General features: G+C 35.3%; 1 protein-coding gene across 4 annotated transcripts in view; it reads left to right on the top strand.

Annotated features, from left to right (window-relative positions):
• The window catches only part of LOC150076256 (neuroepithelial cell-transforming gene 1 protein-like), a 366344-nt gene that overhangs the window by 76756 nt on the left and 265146 nt on the right, over positions 1-24442 (top strand). For all 4 annotated transcript variants that reach the window (XM_090387565.1, XM_090387562.1, XM_090387563.1 and 1 more), the window contains exon 4: positions 14152-14253. In XM_090387565.1, the coding sequence (XP_090243691.1) occupies positions 14161-14253 (93 nt within the window). In that variant the 5' untranslated portion in view covers positions 14152-14160. The remainder of the gene's footprint in view (positions 1-14151; positions 14254-24442) is intronic.

Raw genomic sequence — 24442 nt, forward strand, 5'->3', positions numbered from 1 at the left:
GGGCTGGATACTCACACACTAGCAGGGCTTTTGTGGATTTATTGGATGATTGTTTTCTACATCAGCATGTTCGGGAGGCAACTAGAGGGAGTAATACTCTTGATTTGATTATCAGCAGTGATTCTTCATGCATTAAGAATCTGCAGATAAATGAACCAGTAGGTGGCAGTGATCACAGTGTGCTGAAGTGGGATTTACTCAAAGAGGTAACTACCATTAGGGGTAAAGGGAAGGGTTATTGCTTCCGTAAAGGCGAATACGATGGACTGAGACAGTATTTAAATTCTATACAGTGGGACCAACTGATGATGTTACCAACAGCAAATTCAAAATGGGAAGCATTCAAAGAACTTATCTTGGAAGCTACTAGGCTTTACATACCAACTAAGAAATATTGTTCAAGGTTTAGGCCAAAATGGATGTCAGATGAACTAATGAGGCATATGGCAGAGAAGAAAAATGCATGGGATACATACAAATTAACACATGACACAGAAGACTATGATAGATACAAGTTGATATGCAACCAAGTTACAAAGGAGGTTAGGCAGGCGAAGGCAGATTACGAGAAATCCTTGGCAAGGGATGCAAAGAAAAACAGCAAAGAGTTCTTTACTTATGTAAACTCTAGAAGGAAAGGGATGAATCAGATTGGTCCACTTGATATTGATGGGTCAAGTGTTGATGATCCTGCTCAGGTAGCTAACAAACTAAATGAATATTTTGCATCGACATTCACACATGAGGAGTTATTCAGCGAGGGGAATGCCAGAGGTGTATTCAACTCTAGCAGTAAGCTACAGAATCTTGAAATAACTGGGAGTAAAGTGGAGGAGAAACTGTTGAAGATAAACACAAGAAAGGCACCCGGGGTGGATGGGATCTATCCAGTTATATTAAAGGAGGCAGCAAAGGAAGTAAGCAAACCCTTAGCCATAATTATGAGAGCTTCCTTGGACTCAGGGGAGGTACCCATAGACTGGAAATGTGCAAATGTGACCCCAATTCACAAAGGAGGATCAAAGGCTGACACAAGTAATTATAGACCTGTGAGCTTAACTTCTGTTCCAGGAAAATTAATGGAGGCACTGGTTAAAGAAGCACTGCAGGATCATTTAGACAAGACTTCAGTTATAGCTCAGACACAGCATGGTTTTGTTAAGGGGAAGTCTTGCCTGACCAACTTGATTGGATACTATGATGCAGTCACAAAAGAACTGGATGCAGGGAATAACTTTGATATTATATACTTGGATCTTAGAAAGGCTTTTGATACTGTTGCACATGGAAGACTGCTACACAAATTGGAGCAGTGTGACATTGGAGGCAAATTGCTGCTATGGATAAAGGGGTGGTTGAGTGGGAGAAGACAGAGAGTGGTAATCAATGGACACTGCTCATCGTGGACTGATGTTATTAGTGGAGTCCCTCAGGGCTCAGTGTTGGGTCCATTATTGTTTTCTGTATTTATAAATGATATTGATGATGGTATATCGGGATTAATGTCCAAGTTTGCAGACGATACAAAGGTTGGCAGGGTTGTCAAGGACACTACTGACACTATGCTGCTGCAACAGGATCTGGAAAGGTTGAGCAGATGGGCTGAGAGGTGGCAAATGAAGTTTAACATTGACAAATGTAAAGTACTGCACATGGAAAACAGCAACCCCAGAGCAATGTATCAACTCTGTGGTACAACACTGACAGTGGTAGAGAATGAAAGGGACTTGGGGGTGGTTGTGCAGGCAGATATGAAGTTCTCTGAGCAGTGCAGACGGGCTGCAAGAGTAGCTCATGGAGTATTGTCAATGATATACAGGAATTTTTCCAGCAGGGATAAGGAGGTGATTATTCCATTGTATAAGGCGATGGTCAGGCCACACCTAGAGTACTGTATACAGGTCTGGAGGCCTCATTTCAAGAAGGATGTAGAGCTGCTGGAACGAGTACAGAGAAGGGCAACAAGATTAGTGAATGGAACAAAGGGGTGCTCTTACGAAGAAAGGCTTAAGTTTTGCAAATTACAGTGTCTGGAGACTAGGCACCAGCGAGGTGATCTGATAGAGGTGTATAAAGCCTTTGAATGGTTTAAGCATGCTCAATGCTGATGGGATTCTTCCTCTAGCTCAGAATAATCACCTGAGAGGGCATAAATTCAAATTGAGGAAAGACAGATGTAGGATAGATGTGCGGAAATTTGCCTTTAGCCAGCGGGTGGTTGGTTGGTGGAACAGACTTCCATCCCTTGTGGTGGAGGTTGATAGCCTAAATAAGTTTAAGGCTTTGCTGGACAGGTATTTTGAACGAACAGAGGGGTGAAGTGGAAGTGGTTTTTTTTTTTTTTTTTTTTGGCTGATGCTGCATAAGCTTGCTTTCTTGCATCAAATGCCTCTACTAATGCTAATGCTAAGTACTATAGTTTCTAAAAAAAAAAAAAAAAGAAGTACTTATACATAACAATGATCCATGAGAATGAAAAAAAATTTAGTATGGAAAACATTTATTTAACATGATATAATGTAAGATAGTAAACTAATTATAAGGAATTATGGGAGATGTGGTTTCTTTCTTTGGCCATTTTTACTTTTTATTTAATTTTATTTTACTTTGTTTATTATTAGTTATATTTTGTAGTTTACAATAATATACACTGTAAAAATGTCTGAAATTTCAGACATTTTCCCGCATAGGAAGTATTCACCATGTTAAGCATCAAAAAAAATTATATATTGATTCAGGATTCAGTAGCATAATCAGGATAATTAAAACTCATATGTAATTAACATTTAAATTTTTATTCAGATCTACAGAATACAAGTAATTAGAATTTAGTATGTATAGTGAAGAAATGGGAGTAAAGTGGCTGTTGATAAACTTGGTAACCAAAGGAGTGCAAGGCAGCCAAAGTAACACACCTCTATTAGTTACAATTTATTAGGAAACATTTAGGAAATTGCTACAAAGACTGAAGATGGATTTTGTAACAATAACAATTTCCGAAACTTTCCCTAATAAATTGTAACTAATAGAGGTGTGCTCCTTTGGTTTTAGTATATATAATTGTTTTATTATTATTTTTATTTAAAAATTAAATATTCAATATATTTATGAAAATAATTAATTTGTTTTCTGAGAAACCTGCCAGCGTTTATCCCCTACTAGTTTTTCAACATCAGGAGTCAAAGACTGGGAACATACAATTTTCAGTATGTCGGAAAGATGTTTATCTGTCAATCTCGATCTGTACGCCAATTTATTTAATTTCATACATGAAAATAATTGCTTGCATAAGTATATACTCCAAAAGTAGCACATAATTTGCGCAGCAAACTTTTTAATTTCCGGGTATTTTTCACCTAAGTAAGAATATATTTTAGAATTCCTACTTCTCGATATTTGTCTTTCAAAAATGAATCATTTTGGAAATCAATTAATTCCAGTTGAATCAAAGTGGGAGCTTTTTCGATTTCAAATGAAAAAAATCCAACAAAAAGAGAAAACATATCTTCTAACTCTTTAAAATCATTAAAACGTTTATCGAATTCGTTTTTGATTTCCTAAATTTTGTCACAATATTGTGAGAAAGAGCAATTTTGATTTTGTGTTTTTAACTGCTCACAAGTAGGAAAATGGGTCAAAACATCTTTTTTTAAATGATTTTTAAGAGGCTTTGTACAAAACTTGCTATTGCGTCATACATGTTCGTTATTAACTTATTTTTACCTTGCAATGAAATGTTAAGTTATTGAGGTGGCTTGTAATATCAATTAAAAATGCCAAATCTTTAATCCACAAAGGATTTTTTATAACTGATACATTTTCATTTTTTAATTTCAAGAAAAACTTATTTCCTCCAAAAGCATATAAAATCTCTTTAAAACTTTCTGGCATGATAACCATCGAACTTCTGTATAATAAGGAAGATTGTCAATACATCGTCCATTTTTAATATTTTTAAACACAGAACTTGTTGATGTGGACAGCCATGGTTTTCGGCTGTCCACATCAATAAGCTGGGTACTCAGCTTGTAATTTTCTAATCAATTTTGACACAAATCCTTGATTTTCACCTCTCATTGATTTAGCACCATCGGTTGTTACAGAAACAAGTTTGTCAAGTGGAAGCTTACACTTTTCTAAAATGCTCCACACAGCAGCAAAAATATCTTCGCCAGTCGTAGTTCCAAGAAGAGGGATAACTTCCAACAATTCTTCGGTGATCCTCATGTTATTATCGCAACCATGAAAAAATACAGCAACTTGAGCAAGATCTTGTATATCTGTAGATATATCCTGTAGTTGTGAACTGATGTTATCTGCCATTTCGCTAATTCTCTCTACCACTGTATTTCTTGATAATGAAATATCGCGAAATGATTGCACTTTTTCAGGACAGATGATTTCAGCTGCTTTTATCATACATTCTTTAATTAACGAACCATCCGTGAACGATTTTGAACATTTTGCTAACGAATAGCTTATTTTGTAACTTGCTCTTACTACTGATTCATTAGTTTTCATGAATTTTGTAAATACTTGTTGACTATGAAGTGTTTTCTTCATTATTTTTAATTTTTCTTCTCTTATTTTTCCTTCGAAGCCTGAATATTGTTCCTTATGATTAGAGTTATAATGCCGCTTAATGTTTTATTCTTTAGCAACACTAATATTTTCCTTACAAAATAAGTATGTAATTTTGCTGTTCACTTCCATACAAAAATAGTTCAGCTCCCACTTTTCTTGGTATTTTCTTCCCTCATCAATTTTTATTTTCTTGACTGGTGTTGAAAGCGACATTTTCTATATAAATTCTATAGTTGAAATTAAAATTATAAAATTAAAAAAAATGATTACTTAGGTATTTGTTAAATTATAGATAGCAAACACAACACACACAACACAACAGATCCCGACAAAGAAACTAGTACGAATGAAGTATCTTTTCGATAAAATTTTAAAAAACGCTGCATTTGCAATATTGTAATATTAGTTTAAATGTAAAAGAAATTTAGATTAAGATTTCTCCATTTAAAAAATATTTTAAAAAAAATAAAATGTAACTCTTTTATTTTTAAAGAAATAAACTAAAAAGTTACAATGTTATTTAAAGATAATAATTTCAATTTTCATTCATTTGAAATTACTATTTATATTTTTAGTTCTTTCTAATCAAGGCTCCATCGATCCAGTCTTTTTTTTTTTTTTTAATTATTATCAATTAAAATGATTATTTTTATATTTATTACAGAGGTTTTTTAATCCTTATATTCTAGAATTATAAATAGGTACTTTTTAATTGTTTACTTTAACATTTTATTTTTGGGCATCGCGGGCCACAAAAATTTTGTCGTGGGCCGCCAGTTTGACAGCCATGTTGTTTAGGACATCATTTTTGTCAGGATGGTCCTGTATTGTATCATTAAAGAACACATGAAAATGGTAGAAAATGAAAATGACCTGGGAGTAATTGTGCAGTCAGATATGAAGTTTTCTGAGCAATGCAGACAGGCTGCCAGGGCAGGTCATGGGGTTTTGTCAATGATATATAGGAATTTTGCTAGCAGGGAAAAGGAGGTGATTGTCCCTCTGTATAAGGCAATGGTTAGGCCATGCCTTGAGTACTACGTACAGGTCTTCCTCATTTTAGGAAGGATGCAGATTTGCTTGAGCGTGTACAGAGAAGGGCAACAAGATTGGTGAGAGGAATGAAGGGATCCTCTTACCAAGAGAGGCTTAAGTTCTGCAAATTGCAGTGGCTGGAGACTAGGCACCTGTGCAGTAATCTGATTGAGGTGTATAAGGCACTTCCCCAGTTCTAGGGAAAACTCCTGAAGCTAATGTTGAACTAATGGTTGGATGCACTCATCTACCACCATTTTCGTTATAACTGGATAGATACCATTTGTTTCCAGAGCTTTACATTCTTTCAGCCTTGGTAGCTATGCAGATGAACACTTTTATGATATGTGTCACTTATTTTGCAGTGGTTTAACTAGGCTTCACTATATCCCTATGGCACTGATGTAGTTTCAATAGTAAAGACAGTTGCAAAATATTTGTTAAACTCAGCTGACTACACCACTGATTATATGTTGATCATACCACCACTGTTATCTTGAATGGGACATATTGAATTTACTCTCTGCTGTTTTGTATTTGTATATGAGTAGAATTCTGTTTCCTCATTCATTGCTGTCTTCACCAGCAATTTTTCATATTCAGCAATTCTAACCTCAGTGGTTTTATTACCTATTTACTTATAGTTTTTATATGAAGCAGTGTCACATGATAGTCTGTAACTGTTCCGTGCTTTTTTACTTTTACTCATTTGTCTTTCGGTGTTCTTGTCATCCATTATTGCATACTTTTCAACTGCTACAAATGTGTTTGTATCCTCCAGATAAACTCCTTAAACACTTCCCATAATGCATTGATATCAAATAGCATATTAGTAATAATTCCAATCAGTAGAGCTCAAGAAATACTCAAGTCTATCATGACCCTTCTTCCTTTAATTAAAAGCCCTGAACACTGAAATTTCTTCAGATATTGCCAATTTTATGACACAATCCCTTCTATCTATAAGTTCCTGAGGCGTCATATTTTTGATACTCCTTGGAACCTTGATAAGAACTGCTGAAGGATATTTGGCCCTCTTATGCTTTCTCTAATGTTTTGAAATAAATAAAGTCATCTGATTGACTCAAGAACTACTTTTTTCAGTTTATTAAAGGAAAATTAAAATTTCCCATAATGATGCACTTGTTCCTGCTTGCCCACTCAAGTTGCTTAAGGGATTTTTATCATAATCTTACAAATTGTTTGGCTCTAACAGACTTCCACTATCATCTTTCCTTTACCACTAGTCATCTCATGCCATACAGACTCAACGTCTGCCTGTACTTGGTCGAGCTTTGGGAACTGTGTTGTTGTTTTCAAGCAGCTTTTGTTCCCTCCCATCTCTCCTGAACACACTATTTATCTGAATGAAATTTGTCATTCCATATATTTGGGATTTCACTGTGTTTCAGTTATTCTTAACAATATAAACAATAGTTGATCTCATCAGAAGCTCATGTTTGCTCATTTTATTTTTAACATTATAGTACATAGGTTAAGTTTTGTATTTTTTACCTTTTACTACCCTAATACATCTCTTATAGTTATTTACCCATATCTTTCTCTGTGGCATATAACTGCCTGAGATTTTTGTGTGTAATCCACCAGGCCTTTCTTTAAACATAAAATTATGAAGTATCCCATCCCACAATTACTCATGAGGAAGATGCAAGTATAACATTGGTTGATATCTTTAATCTTAGCCATACCAAAGAGTTCCAATGCTCCCTCCCCCATCAGTAGTTCCCCCAAACCATAACTACTAATGGGGGGAGGGAGAATTGGAACTATTATGCTGCTCTGGCATCAGAAAAGGTCCTTGTGCTAAATCCCTTTTATTACTCACCTTTTGTTGCAGGGAATCTGTCAGTTCAGATGTGCTGGGCATTGCAGCACCATTTTTTGCAACTGTTTCCTTGAACATATATTGCTCTCTGATTGTGCACTGACCTAAAACACAGTGCAGAATATAATAATGTTTGCAGACTTTTTGGTTGCGCAGCTTCATTGCGAAGATTTTTTTCTGAGATGATAATATTTTGATGTTTTGAAGGCACTTATTATATATTGTAAAATGAAAGAAAACTTCCTTAGTATTTCTGAAAATGAAACAAGAAATAACTTCTCACTTTATTTTGTGGCAAGAGAGTTGGGGTAGGACATGGCCATAATGTAGGACTATCTAGACAGGAATATAGTTACGTGGCAGTGACAGCATGGAATTTTTAAGGGGCGATCTTGTCTGACCAATCTGGTTCGATACAATAATAGAGAAACTGAATGCACAAAATAATTTTGACATTGTATACTTAGATTTAAGAAAACCTTTTTTGATACTGTTCAACATGAATGACTGCTATAGAAAATGGAATAGTATGGCATTAGGGGCAAGTTACCACTATGGATAGAGGGATGGTTGAGTGTGAGAAGAAAGATAGTTGTTATCAAAGGGCATTACTCTTCACCTGGTTCTTGGCGCATTATAGCCTTAGTTGCTAATGCGCCAATAAAATCCAAATCAAATCAAATCAAAGCATTACTCTTCTTAGATTAATGTTATTAGTGGAATTCTCTAGGATTCAGTGCTGGACCCATCGTTGTTTTCAATATTTATTAATGATATTGATGAAGGTACATCAGGCTTAATGTCTAAGTTTGCGATGATACAAAGGTGGGCAGGGTTGTTAATGACAGTAATAATTTTATGAATAGAAAAATTAGGCATTTGGGTTGAGAAGTGGCAGCCAAGGTACAACATGGACAGCTGCAAGGTATTGCATATGGGTAGCAGTAATCCCAGAATAACATACCAGCAGTCTACTCAAGGCAGTGGAGGATAAAAAAAGAGGCTGCTATTGTGGAGGCTATTGTTTTGCAACATGATGAGAGGTGGAGACCTAACAATTTTCTTAATATGCATTGCAACAATGACGCTGAGTCTGAGGTTAATGTCCTCTTCTGTTACTCCTTCTTTCCTTTCTTTCTTTCACCAAGGGCAGTCCACAGCTGGACTGGTCTATATGCATGCACAAGGCTACCTCTATGTATTACAGTTGACCTGCTGTCATGGGCTAATGCCCATGACAGCATTGACAAAGAGGTTCTTCCCCTCAAAGGCTACTTGCCTTGTCTGCTTGATTTTATGGTTTTAACTTTGTATTTTAATGTTTTAATTTTAAATTTAATTTTTAGCACAGTCTATTTTATTTTGTTTTAATAAGCTTTTTATGTTTATCAGTTGTTGGTTGTGGCGATATTATTTTAGTTTATTTAACCCCGGTGCTTGAGGCCTTTTCTCTAATAAATGTTGAAATAATAGCTGATAATTCTTGCCATATTTCCTGGTTAAAGTCTCTCTATATAACTGTGGGGGATTTCACCATCAATCATAATGTTGGAACCCACATATATTGAGGAGGCCATTGTTTTAAAATGTGATGAGAGGTGGTGACCTAATAATTTGCTTAATATGTGTCACAACAGTAACACTGAGTCTGACTGCTAATGTTCTGTTCCGTTATTCCTTCCCTCCCATCTTTATTTTCTTTCCTTTGCCAAGCATGGTTTGCAGCTGGGTATCTATGTGCATGCACAAGACCTCTCTGTATTGTGGTTGATCTGCTGTCATAGGCTTCAGTAAATTGACAAAGAAGCTCTTTGCCTCAAAAGCTACTTGCTCTGTCTGCTTGATTTTATGGTTTTAACTTTTTATTTTAATGTTTTAATTTGTTTTAATTTTTAACACAGTATTTTATTTTGTATTAATAAACTTTTTATGTTTATTAGTTGTCTGCTGTCTCAATATTATTTTAGTATAGTAGAATGGAAAAGACCTGAGGGTGATTGTACAGTCAGACAAGAAGTTTTTTGAGCAGTGCATACAGACTACTAGGACAGTTCATGGCATCTTGTCAATGATATACAGGGATTTTGCTAACAGGGGTAAGGAGATTATTATCCTGTTATATAAGGCAACAGTTAGGCCACATCCAGAGTACTGCATACACCTGAAGGCCTCATTGTACTAATTATGTAGATCTGTTGGAATAGGTGTAGAGAAGGGCAACAAGATTAGTGAGGGGAACAAAAGGGTGCTCTTATCAAAAAGGCTTCAGTTCTGCAAATTACAGCATCTGGAGACTAGGCACCTGCAAGGAGATCTGATTGATGTGTTTAAGGTTTGAATGGATTGAGTAAGCTAAATGTTAATATCTTTTCTATCTTTTTCAGACAACACCCATGAGGTGGCATAAATTTAAATTGAAGAAGATTTGTTTCAGGACAGATATGCAGAAATTTGCTTTCAGCCAGTGGGTAGTTGATCGTTGGAGTAAATTTATAGACATGTTTGTATTAGCAGTGAACAGGTTATAGTTCATAATGCAAGTACCATGTAACTTGTGGAAATAACACTTAATGCTGTGTTATAAGTGTGGCCCCTTGCAACACAGAATTACATGTTATTCCCACAACAAGACTTTGTTCATAAATCATTTAAAATTAAGAAGTTTTATGAAGCATTAAAATACCTAATCCAACATCATAGTGTTAATTGAAAATTTTGCATTTCCTTTTTTTCACACCCATTAGCTTGTATAATTAAGCTCAGTAGGATTGCTCCTAATAATAGCAGACAATTTAAGTTATGTATATTTAATAACTGATTACTGTAACATCCTGATTTATGAATATTCATTCCTACAAACAAGAATTTTTGACATCTGAAATTAGATTTATAAATCAAAAGCTTGATCTTATGAATTTTTGCTTAACTTTAGAATCTTCACAGTATCTATCTTTGGAAAGTAGTGTTGGCTACTATATTTTCTCCTTTTTTTTTTATATATATATATATATCTAGCATCAGTGCTGGTACAGACATTTGTGAAATAAGGCATGAGGATTTGTGAGGTCACAAGTAGAAATAATAAGTACTTGTTCAGTGTTTTTAACAATATAAGTACAATTATTTTAAGTTGAGCCCAAGGGCTTCATTTCTCTTATTGTTTTTCTTCTGGCTTTATCTGCCAACCTGATATTTGTTATGGTACTGTACATCATTATTGTAATTGAGAATTTCAGAAAATAAATAAATATAATACAAACTCAAATCTGACAATCTTGAAACTTGACTGTTGTCAGATTTTGGGATAAAATCGTATCACTACTTAAACCGCCTTATCTACAAGGTGTGGCTATAAAATAACAAGACTATTGCAATAAAATAAATATAATTAAATATTTCATATCTTACAAGTTATCTCCTTCAAAATAATTGCCTGGGGTTTGCATACACTGTTCCATATGTTTCTTCAAGGCACAGAAACATTTCTGGAAGTCATCTTTGTAAGCCCTTTTAACACTTTGGTCATTTTTTTTCTGATTGTCTTCAATAGATTGAAAATGGGTTCCCTTAAGTTCACTTTTCAGTTTAGGGAAGAGGAAAAAGTCACAAGAGGCAAGTATGGTGCACCATGTACACACGCACGCACGCACACATGTTTTGGCCAGAGGGCAAACAGAGAGTGCATTTTGTGCTGAAGCATTGTTTTGATGGAGCCTCCAACCATCTTTCTACAATTCAAGTTTTCTTGACCTTCAAATTTTTTCATGCAGTTCTTGTAACTTCAGTGTAGTTTGTTTGATTGACTGTGATTTGGTGGGATGTATTCAGCCATAAAAATTCCTTTAATATCAGAGTAAACAAGAAGCATGGTTTTGATTTTCTTGCTTTTTTTGATCTGGGTCATACTGGAACAGCCAGCTTTCATCCCATTTCAGTTAAAATGTGTCCGACTGTTTCTTTGTCCATAATGAGTTCAGATGTAACCATTCTAATGCTTAAGTGATGAACATTTTTAATCCATATCCTTACATGGCCCACATTTTCTTCTATTTTCATGGATACCTGATGGCCTGATCGTTCATTGCCTTCCACATTCTGTCTTCCTTCTAAAAAACTTTTACTATTCAAACACACGAGCTCTTGACATAGTAGTACCATCTCTATAAACTTGACATAACTCATAACTTTCAGTTAGTGTTTTCTTTAATTTTGTTAAAAATTTGAGGTTAATTCATTGTTTGATTCTTTCATCTGGCAAACTACAGAAACACAAGGTGAAAACCTGTCTCACTGAAAAGATAATGAGTGTGTATTGGAACATGACTTGGCAGTCACCTAGGGAATGGTTTAAAGTCAACTGCTGTGCCTTTGTTTCACAGGTGGCATTTGGTTTGTTGCGACTGCATGTGTAGTCTTGTTATTTAATAGCCACACCTTGTATCAAAGAGCAACATTCTATATAATACTGCACTGTGCAACGGTATACTGTTTTTCTATGATATTCAAAGTTTGACTAAAAAGCTCACTGAATGAGATTGTAATTCTTGAAAGCATATCAGTAGCTAAAAGATAGTAAACAACATCTTTGAGAGTTTCAAAGGTCTTTGTGAGTGAAATTTTTTGCTCAAAGCTTGTCACCGTCTGGAAATTTTCAAGATGTCAGTGAATTCTACAGCATCGTTCAGTTGGATCCATGATTGACCATTTAAGAAATTGTTGAGGAAATGTCTGTTTCATTTAGTATGGTTCAGGCTATTTTGACCAAGGATTTGAGGTGAGTGAGTGCTAAGTTTATTCTACTCATTCTCACTTGAGATCAGAGGTAGCATTGAGTCCTCACCATCTCATTTTGTCTGAATTGTTTGAACAAGCTGTGTGTGTGTGTGTGTCAGATCATTCATTTTTAACAAAAATTATAACAGTTTTGTCTTAAATGTATGGATATGACTCAGAAAACATGGTTCACAGCTTCCAGTGTAAAACAACATCACTAAGGCCAAAAAAAGGTGTAGTAGTCAAAATCACATGCGAAGGTCATACTAATTGCATGTTTTCACAATGAAGGTATGACACCAGAATTAGTTCCATGTGGTGCCACTGTTAATGCATCCTGCCATCAAGAAGTTTTAAAATGGTAATGAGATTGCAGTATGGTGAAATGGTTGGCTCCTTCACCACAGCAATGTGCTGTGTCACTTCACTCACCATCTGGCAGTTTTTGACTCAACATTCCTGTTATACTGCATCCACTTTATTTACCTGATTTGGTACAATGCAACTTTTGGCATTATCCTAAAATTAAAGCAGGACATGAAAAGAAAATTATTTGAGTCATTCAAGAAATCCAATCAAGCAAAGACGGCCTAAAAGTATTTGCAAAAGAAGACTTTCAAAAATGTTTTGATCATGGTGGAAGTAGTTTGTGGTTACAGAAGAAGATTTGAAGAATATTAACAGTGTAAACATTATCATTGAATTAAATTGTTTGCAGCATTCACAGAACTGTTTGATCAAATCTTGTAATGCTTGTACTACATAAAGAAACTATATAATATCGGTGTAAATACACCATAGTTAACCCATATATTTGAGCTACGGTTGTAGCGTAGAAGGCATCGTTTTAAATGTATCTCATAATGTGGTTGCCTTCACAACAAGATAGCTACTATTGAATTACTTCAAATAAATAACGCTTCTCTAGTAGAGAAGACTACTGTTATTTATTTTCAGCGTACCAACACCCTATGGTGTATTTACACCGATACTATATAGTTAATTATCAAAACCCATAAGGATTATGCCTAGTGCATTTAATTTTCCAAATACATTACCACCCACCCTTCTGGCATCTCTCATAATGTGGATATAACTTCGCAACTGAGATGGCATGTTGTATTACCTACCCGCCCACTGATGACGGAGCCAAAAAGCTTCGAAACGATCGTCTGGGTGGTGGTACGCTGAAAATAAATAACAGTAGTCTTCTCTACTAGAGAAGCGTTATTTATTTGAAGTAATTCAATAGTAGCTATCTTGTTGTGAAGGCAACCACATTATGAGATACATTTAAAACGATGCCTTCTACGCTACAACCGTAGCTCAAATATATGGGTTAACTATGGTGTATTTACACCGATATTATATAGTTAATTATCAAAACCCATAAGGATTATGCCTAGTGCATTTAATTTTCCAAATACATAAAGAAAATAAAAGATTGCCACCAACCAGCTCTAAAAACAACACAAATTTTTTTTTTTTTTTTTTGGCAAATTATTCTTCCATTATATCATGATACTTATTAATTAGAAAATTGTGCCTTACTTGACAAGCTTTTGATTTATGAATTGCTTCTCAGGGGGGGCCTCCGTAGCCAGGTGGGAAGGAGCAGCAGTGCGTAGCACACGCTTCTGGATTAGACCGGGGTTCGAGCCCGTCACTACCAAATACGGAGGATGCGGAAAGGTCAGGGAATGACCACCGCATATCCCGGAGCAATATGGCCTTAGTTGCTAATGCTCCTAAAAACCAAAAAACAACAAACAACTTCTCAGGAATTCATGGTGTCTTAAATCAGGATGTTGCTGTATAAGTAAAGAAGCATGCAAATAGTCTTTTATGATTGTTTCCTTTTTTTTTAATGATAATTCAATATTTTTTTTAAAGAACTGTTTTAATTTTGATAGGAGTCAAATATGAAAAGGAAAAAACATTTATTGAAGGTTTCTTCTTTTGCTTCTCTGTTTACTCCTCTTCCTCCAGTGAAAAAAGTGGGGGCAGTAATCCAGGTAAACAATTATTCAGCGTTTATTTTTCTGTTTTGTTGTTAAGACAGACATTAGAATAATTAAGTATTAGTGATTGCTAGTGTGCAGGTCCATTTCCAAACCTGATAAGGTGTTTTAAATGTAAAAAATATGGACATTCTCAGACAGCTTATAGAGAGATAGCCATCTTTGCTGTTTGTGGCCCAATGCATCCATATCCATACCATTCAACCTCCAAGATGTGCATACTGCTGAAGTGAATATTCTGCATATTTCAAGTATTGTGATCAGTGGAAAAGAATAAAATTCACAATATAAAACTATACACAAAACTATATACAAAAAAAAAAAACCAAACAAACAACAGCGATACTTTCAACTGATATGTTCAGATTGCTTAAGCACAGTAAACAACCACTCAGACTACTACAAGTCAAACTGATATATCAAGTCTTCATCAGTCTCACTAGCTGAATGGACACAGTCTTCTTTCCACTTTCGAACAACAAAAGTACCGTGCCTCAACATTTACAGTAAATATCCCCATATTGATTCCTCCTGATGTTCAGCATACCTCTCAAAAGTAACCAAATCCAAAAAATCTGGAGAGGACTAAAGAGAGAAAAAAAAAATCACCACTTGCCATTAACATGAATGTAAACATCAGTAAACAAAATTAGTTTTTCAGTTTGTTTATATGAAGTATAAGTGAATGGCAGTAAAGTAATTGAGGCAGCACACAAGGGAAAACAAATATCATAATTGGAAACACCAACAGTGATAATGGGTGTGACATTGAAGAGGCCAAAAGAGGACTATAAAGGAACAACCCCACCTGTCATTTATAATTGAATATAAAGATCAGTAAACAATAGTTTAGCTTTTCAGATTATTTATATGAAATATAAATCGATACCAGTACAATCATTGAGCCAGTACAGCAGGAAAACAAATTCCTTAATCAGAAATGCTGCTTGTCTCAGTGGCTGCAACATCAGATGGAAAGTGGAACTTTACAATATTGCAACCATCATGACATCAAACTGCAAAGGGTTAATATCTTAATTTCGATACTTTTTTTTTTGTAAGTAATATTAACAACTCACGTTAAGCTCATCTCAACCTGAGTTGTTAATGCTAATTACAAATATGTTAATGCCATTGTTGTTACTTACTGAAACAAATCTTGTCACTACTGTAAAAGCATAAAAAAAACTTTATTAAAAATATAGAAAAATAAAATACAATATATGGAAGATTATTAAAAATAGAAATAAAAATATGTATGCAGATAAAAGTATAAAAGCGATGAGAACAAAATATACACATTAAGAAGCTTTCAGAGTGATGTGCCTCTTTATCAACTTAGACAAGTAGTGTGACATGCTTCAATAAATTCCACAGAGGCTTAGCATATAGTTAGACCTCTCTTTAACGAAGTTACACATAGCAAATTTTTCTATTTAGCAAATTTTTTTGATTTCCTCTTTTCCATATAACGAACTGATTTTGAGAGACCTGAGTACACATTGTTTACACCTCTGGCCTTTAGGCAATGGAGCTGATTCTGTAGAAAGCATGAATTAAAGCTAAATGGATTAAGAATTAAACACTATCTTTTAGGAGCTAAAGGGTTTAATTCTGAAGAGCACGAATTAAGAGCTAGAACATTCCACAATTTAGTGGTGCCCATAAAACCTATACAACCATCTCTACTGTACCAAGAAGTCACGCTGGTTAACTGCTATCTCTGTGTCCACAGCCATTGGCAAAGATTAAGGCATATTCCTGACACAGTCATTGACTCTGGTCAACTTGTTTTTTACTGTAAGCACCCTCTTAGAGAATTAGGAGCGAGTGATTTTCCTTTTCCGGAAATTCACGTGTTGTTTTGCAGAAATGAGTCATCCACAATTTCACTAAATTTCACCTGTCTGTTTACATGGTATGTACAATTGGTCCCTAAATCAGTTTTGTTTTAGCTACTGTGCAAGTAATCTTATAATGTGTAAGAGGAAATCCTCTGGTATAGTGGAAAAAGTGGAAGTGCTTGATAGTGTAGATCAGTGTATTAACCATTCTGGAAAAATGTTTTGATTCTCAGACTGTTTTGGGGAAACTGGACCCAGTTGGAAGCAGGTGAAATTATGCCTGTATAAAGATGTTTTTAAAGGAAAGTTTTTAAGTGGATGAAGTTCATTCAAGACCAAAACATGCCAACATCAGGGCCATTAATAAAAGAAAAGGCTACAGAGTACACATCTTTTCTGGGGCATAAAACATTCCAAACCAGTTCTGGTTGACCGGACAAATTTAAAGAGCGGCATGGCTTACTCGAAAAAGTTATTTCTGGTGAAAGTGGAGTTGTAATCGAAGAAGACTGTACTCATCGGAAAGAAACAGTTTTGAAAAAAAATATGGAGGACAACGAGCCCAAAGACATATTCAGCATTGATGAAACAGGTCTATTTTTTAAATGTTTGCCAAACAAAAAAAAAAAAAAAAAAAAATCTTGTTTATACTCAAACACGATCACCAGTTTAGTGGAGTTTACAGTAAATCATCAATACAAACATTAATCGTATTTAGCAGTCACGGGCTTGAACCCCAGCCCACTCAAAGAGTGTGTGGTACTGCACTCACGCTCCTGACCACTTGGCTATGTCAGGCCTAGACGCTGACTTTTAAAGGTTATAAAAAAATCTTTTAAAGGTGAAAACATTTATGTTTAGGTGGTAAAAATAGTAAGGAGAGAATTATAGGCTGGTAATGAAAAACTGAAGCTTTTGGTACTAGGCAAGAGTAAACAACCCCGACGTTTCAAAGGAGTAAAATCATTAGAGTTGGACTATAACAAAAAGCTTGGATGACAAGTAAAACTCTTGAACAGGGGATTTTAAATTTTGATAGAAAGATGCCGAAAGAAAACGGAAAAATTACATTGATTTTCGACAACTGCCCTGCCCACCTTCACTCAGTAATTTCAAAACTCACAAGTGTGAACCTTGCTTTCTTCCCTACGAATACTGCAGCCAATGGACCAAGGCATTATCAAGAATTTTATACTGAGAATAGAAACCAGCCAACCTATAGATTCTGTTATAGAGTTGAAGAAAGTGTGGAGTTGGGGTGTGGCAGAAACAATGATTTAAGAATTTTTTCTCAAAAGCAGGTTTTGCTAAATGCCAATTAATAGCGACAAGAGGGTTGAACTACTAGAAGACATTGAGCAATCTTGGGAAGAACTGAAAGTGAGAGGTTTGATCAGTGGGGAAATTGTTCTTGATGAAATTTTAGGAGTTGATAATGATGTCATAGTATTTGAATATCCGAGTGACTCCAACATTTTGGAGAGTATTCAAAGAACAGATATTAACAGTACTGATGATGAGTTGCATGAAAACGAGGGGCAATGAAGGCAAAGAGGGCAGTATTAAACCTTCCAAACATGAAATGTTTGCGGCCTTTGAAACTTTGTGTCAAGGCCTTCAATGTGAAGAAAATGTGCCAGAAAATATATTTGAGTACTTAAAAGAAGTGTGAATATTTTTATTATGAACGATGTACAGTAAAATCCAGTTTACAACAAAAAAACCCCAAATATTTTACAAAATAATTCTTAAAAGTGTAATAATATACAGGGTATATGAGAATTACCTTTGAAGTTTTGATCGTAAATAAAACTTTAATAATCGGGAGTCACAGAACAATATTGAAGGTCTCATCTTATAGAAAAACTTTAGAAGTTTCACTGAGTACCAGTAGCAGGCGATTATGCGAGATGATAGGGTAGCCTGTAAGGAATTTGCAATCACTATGCTTGATAGAGTCAACAGGAATAATGAATTTCTGGAAAAAATCGTGTTCACAGATAAAACAACATTCCATGTTTCAGGGACAGTTAACAAACAAAACTTATGAATCTGGGGATCAGAAAACCCACATGTCATGACAGAGCACATTAGAGACAGCCCCAAAGTTCATGTGTGGCGTGGCCTGTTTCATGATTGTATGATCGGACCCCTTTTCTTTGTCGAATTAACAGTCAACTGTAACATCTGCTTAGACACACTAGAAAACTTTGTTCACAGCTAGAAGAACTGCAACCTTGTTTCTTCTTCCAGCAAGAAAATCGAACAGTTAGATGTAACACCGTTTCTCCCAAATCTAACATTTTATGGTAGATACTTGGATGATATCTTAATAATTACAAAAGATGACATAGTAAATAATGTTTTGAATTTATTAAATAAGGTACATACCAGACTTAATTTTACTAATAAAAAATCCACAGGAAAAAGCTGTAAATTTCTTAAATTTCACTTTAACGAGAGTTAATGAGAATATACATTTTAAAATTTATAGGAAACTGACAAATACAGGCAAATTCTTACACTATGTTAGCTGTCATCGTTTTACCTACAAACGGAGCATTATTTTTAATCAGTTCTACAACACATACAAATATAGCTCTACTCAGGAGTCATTACTAGATGAACTTATGGAACTTGCAAAAAAAATATTTCTAAATAGGGATTACACATTTGGTACTATTTATGAAGATAAGATGACAAGCAAAACATAAACTTGAGACTGGTATAATGAACAGGTCTGAACAGAAACATTTTATTAAAGTTCTATATATAGACAGTACTGGTACAAACAATTCATTAATATCTTTAAAAACAGTGAATTTAAGATTATTGCCCAACCGACTAGTTAATTCCATGATGTTTTGAAGCATAGAGTGGTCAGCTCCGTCTCAACCATGGAAGCACACAATGTTGTTTATAATATTATTTGCGGTAATTGCAATTCCTTGTATATTGGTTCGACACAAAATTATCTTTCGATGAAGATACAAAAACATGCGGCATCGGTTACGGCTAGAAGGACATGCTTCGGAACTTGCTTTCCATGCTATCAATGATAGCTATGCATTCCTTTTTAACGAAGCGAAAATTTTAAATACACAAAAAGAATATACAGTAGAGTGTCAGTTATCTGGAATTATTGATGTCAGACCTCTTCTGGATAGCCAAATTTTCCAGATCATTGAACTGGAATATTTTCTGGATAATTTTTCCATAAGATTAATTAATTTAATCTTACCTTACAATTAAATTAAACAAGATTAATTAAATAAAAAAATATATAAATCAGTCTCGGAAAACAGAAACATCCATCCAGGCATTTTTATGATTTTTATACAAAACAGGAAAATTAGAAAGATTTTTAAATGCTCTTGGTTTTTTTGACTTACCAATAACGAACACAGACAATCTGTGTGTCGCCAGTATCATTTGCATACATAGCACTTGTAACTCGCTCTTTTCTCATCTTAAAACTTGGTGCAGGCATTTCTCTTTTAGTGGCTAGGGTTTTTCTCAGTAATGCTTTCCATAATAAGCCCGTCTCATCAACATTATAAGCATTTTCTTTCTCATAATTTGCTATAACCGAAGCAAACTTACTTTTCAAAGGACACCATTGCCGATTTGTCTGCAGAAATTTTCTCGCCTTGAATATCTAGTTCATGGAATAACATGTCTCATTTTAAAGTTTTTCAGCCAACCTCTGCTTGCCTTAAAATCTTCATTACTTATTAATTTTCGATTAAAATCCAATGCTTTTTCACACAGCATTGGGCCAGACACTGGTTCTAAACTTCTCTCTGAAGAAAACAAAAAAATAAAGTGAGTGCACTCTCTAAAGTGGCATTTTCAGGTTTCGACATCGTCTTTTTTCTGCTAGGTCTTCCTTCACTATCCATAATCAACACACTGTTATAGCATTAGAATTTTTCTTGATATTGTAAATTGTTGAAGTCCCCACATTACACTCTTTGGAGAGATTTCCTAAATTTTCACCTTTATTAATTCTATTAATAATTTCTGTTTTTTGTCGCAATGTTAAAACTACGGGTTTTTTTTTTTTTTTTTTTTTTTTGTTCACATTTTACTGTAAAATATTGAGAAAAATAATAAATTACAGTTTCAGACCAATATTATTCTTACCGAATCTGGAGCTAAACTAATCTGAAATTCACTCATGGTTTCCGAGAAAACCCACTAATCTCTGAGATATTTTTCTAGAGCACATTTCTGAAGGTCACATAGAATTCTAGAGGTCGCAACCATAAAACAATAAAAACAATTTGCAGTTTTCGGTTTATTGGGCTTTTTGTTTGTACAATAGGTTATAAATGGGTAGTAAACTTGATATGTTGCTTATCATAATCAAAATTCAGTTTGTAAACGTGATCACTATAACCGGAGCTTACTGTACTACCGTTAATAATAAAAAAGTCAGCCCGTCAAATTATTCCTAATAACCGACGTTCTGTATTAAGTTATTAATTGCTGAAACGCTGGAAATGTGGTTAAATGCAAATTCCATTAATGTTCATAGGCCTTACACTTTTTCAGCCTCATGGACTTTTACGTGCGCATGTGTGCACAGTAATTCATACATTGGTTAGTATAAATAATCTTGTATCAGGGATTCGATAGGTTTAAGTATACAAAAGGGTGGATATCATTCCCGAAAAACACTTTACTTCTTGTGAGCATGGAATCTACCCGAATAAGTTTGGTCCCTTATAAGAAAGTTAAACACTTTTATGTTTTTAGATATTTTAATTCGATATACATTTATCTTATATTTCTTAAGGATTAATTGAACAATTGTTTTCAGTTCTCATGTTAGCATACGTCATTGGTTGGGTTTTTGGGAGTGTTGATGGCTGTCAGATTCCCCTGGCTTTTCTTGGTTGGTTATGTTGTGGAAGAGAATTGAACACATGACAGTCTTTTAACACATATCTATATATATAATGTTAATGTAGTCTTTGTAATTGAGTTTATTTAATATTAAAATGGGACATTTATTCGTATAATCACATAATCCTTCAACTGTGAGGGTTGAGAGAATACCAGTCCTACATAAAGGTATGAGATTTCCTCTTATAGTTTTTAATAATAAATTTAATAGGACATATTGAGCTTTGATTGCTCTTACGATCCCAATTAGTCCGTTACAAAACTCCAGTGACTGACATTAATGATTTTAAGGAAAGAATTACAGTTGAAATTGAAAACATTGACGCAAACATGCTGCAGCTTACCTGTCAGTAATTGGAATATTGTTTGGATATTTTGCGCCTGACTAATGGTGCCCACACTGAGTGTTATTATCGTCATTAGCCATATGGTGCAAGAAAGCCTGAGACTTCCTTGCACCATATGGCTTTTGCTGCACCAGCCAAAAAAAAAAAAAATTTCAGAGTTACCCTGAGAGAGAGAGAGAGAACAAGTCAGAAGTAGAAGGGAATCACCAAGGAAGAGAAGAGTGATGATATCCAGATCATAACCTTGGTGTGCCAAGCCCATACTCACCAGATTAGCATTAGCACAAAGACATGTGATGCAAGAAAGCAAGCTTATATCAGCACCAAAAAAAAAAAAAAAAAAAAACGCACACCCTTTTCATTTCACCATCCACTCGCTCCAAATGTTTTGTCTAGTTCTTCCTTGAATCTATTTAAGCTATCAACTTCTATAACGACAGATGGAAGTTTGTTCCAGCAGTCAACCAGGCTAAAGGCAAACTTCCGCACATCTATCCTACAACTGTCTTTCCTCAATTTGAATTTATGCCCTCTCAGGCAATTATTCTGAGCAATAGGAAGAATCCCGTCAGCATTGAGCATGCTCAAACCATTCAGTGCTTTATACACCTCAGTCAGATCACCTCGCTGGTGCCTAGTCTCGAGACACTGTAATTTGCAAAACTTAAGCTTTTCTTTGTAAGTGTAAGAGCAACCCTTTGTTCCATTCACTAATCTTGTTGCCCTTCTCTGTACTCGTTCTAACAGCTCTACATCCTTCTTAAAATGAGGCCTCCAGACCTGTATACAGTACTCAAGGTGTGGCTTGACCATTGCCTTATTCAAGGGGATAATCACCTCCTTATCCCTGCTAGAAAAATTCCTGTATATCATTGACAAGACACCATGAGCTACTCTTGCTGACCGTCTGCACTGCTCAGAAAACTTCATATCTGCCTACACAATTACCCCCAGGTCCTTTTCACTCTCTACTACTGTCGGTGTAGTACTACACAGTTGATATGTTACTCTGGGGTTACGTTATTTACTCGAAGCAACAGATATTAATAACATTACTTAACTTTACAGCAACTTAACTTAATGAAACATAACTTTACAACAGAGTAAATAACGTTACTCAGAGTAATGTTATTTACTCCACATTGTGGATGGTCATGTATGGATTTGGTGTCAACAACACGAGGCTCTTGATCCATCATGCTTGGTATCAAAAGTTCAGGCCAGTGGAGGCAGTTGTATGGTGTGGGGCATGTTTCATTGGCAGGAACTTGGACCCCTGGTGCATGTGGAACAACGTATAAGTGGTTTGAGAAACACAGCTCTGACTTCCAGCATATCGATTGGCTTCCGAACTCTACCGATATCAATCCAATAAAGCACTGTGGAAAGGCATATCAGGCATCTGGATACACCAGTCACCTCCATACCTGCATTGCTGACCGCATTACACACAGCTTGATTGGCTATACCTTCTGAATGCTTCTGACATCTTGTTGAATCAATGCCACGTCGGATTGCTGCTGTACTGAACTGAGGGCAAAAGGAGGACCTATGAAGTATTAGGTAGGTGGTCATAATTCAGTGATCACTCAGTGTATGTGTCCACAGCCATTGGCAAAGATTAAGGCACATTCCCGACACGAACATTGGCTTTGGTCAACCTGTTTTCTACTGTAAGCATCCTATTAGAGAATTAGGAGAGAGTGATTTTCCTTTATCCTGGAAATTCCATCTGTTGTTTCGAAGAAATGAGTCGTCCACACTTTTACTAAATTTCACTTGTGTCAATTTTCAAAGGAGAGAATTTCATTACATGCAAATATACAACAAAAAATCTTGGATGACAAGTGAAATTTTTGAGCAGTGAATTTTAAATTCGATATAAAGATGACGAAAGAAAACAGAAAAATCGTGTTGATTGTCGACAACTGCCCTGCCCACCTTCACTCGCAAATTTCAAAACTTATAAATGTGAAGCTTGTTTTCTTCCCTCCGAATACCTCATCTAAACTGCAGCCAATGGGCTAAGGATTGGAAAATGCACTACTGGAGGCGCACGCTGAAAAAAATTATACTTTGAATAGAAACCAACCAACCTATAGATTCTGTTATGGATTTCCATATCAGAGTTAACGAAAGTATGGAGCCAAGATGTCACCGAAACAACGATTAAGAATTGTTTCACAAAAGAAAGTTTTGCTAAAATGCTAATTAGCAGCGATGAGAGGGATGAGTTACCACGAATAATTACAGACCTTTTAGTTTAACTTCTGTTCCAGGGAAAATAATTCACTAGTTAAAGAAGTAATGAGTCTGGTTAAAGAAGCACTGCAGGATCATCTAGACAAGGCTGCAGTTATAGTTCAGCACACCATGGATTTGTTAAGAGTAAGTCTTGTTATCTGACAAATTTGATTCAATACTATGATGTGATCACAAAGGAACTGGATGCAAAAATAATTTTGATTTCATATACTTGGATTCTAGGAATGCTTTTGATACTGTTGCACATGGAAGACTACTATACAAATTGGAGCAGTATGGAATTAAGGGCAAGTTGCTGGAATGGATAAAAGGATGGTTAAGTGGGAAAAGACAGAGAGTGGTAATCAATGGACACTGCTCTTCCTGGACTAATGTTATTATTGGAATCCCCCAGTGTTGGGCCCAGTGTTGTTTTCTGATTTATCAATGATATTGATGAAGGTATATCAGGGTTAATGTATAAGTTTGCAGACGATACGAAGGTTTGGCAGGGTTGTTAATGATCGTAAAGGTAGTATACTACTGCAACAGGATCTAGAAAAGTTTTAGGAAATTGGCTGAGAAGTGGCAACTGAAGTTTAATATTGACAAATGCAAAATGCTACATATGGTTAGCAGCAACCCCAGAGTAATGTACAACTGTGTAGTAGTACTACACTCAGATTAATAGAGAATGAAAAGGACCTGGGGATAATTGTGCAGTCAGATATGAAGTTTTTTGAGCAGTGTGCAAAAAGGCTGCAAGAGTAGCTTATGGTGTCTTGTCATATCTTCAAACAGGCCTATGGGGCTGGGAAATTCCATACTGCAATAATT

The sequence above is a fragment of the Mastigoproctus giganteus genome, chromosome 13, assembly GCF_048544385.1.
Source record: "Mastigoproctus giganteus isolate SK-2022 chromosome 13, ASM4854438v1, whole genome shotgun sequence".
NCBI classification, from domain to species: Eukaryota; Metazoa; Arthropoda; class Arachnida; order Uropygi; family Thelyphonidae; genus Mastigoproctus; species Mastigoproctus giganteus.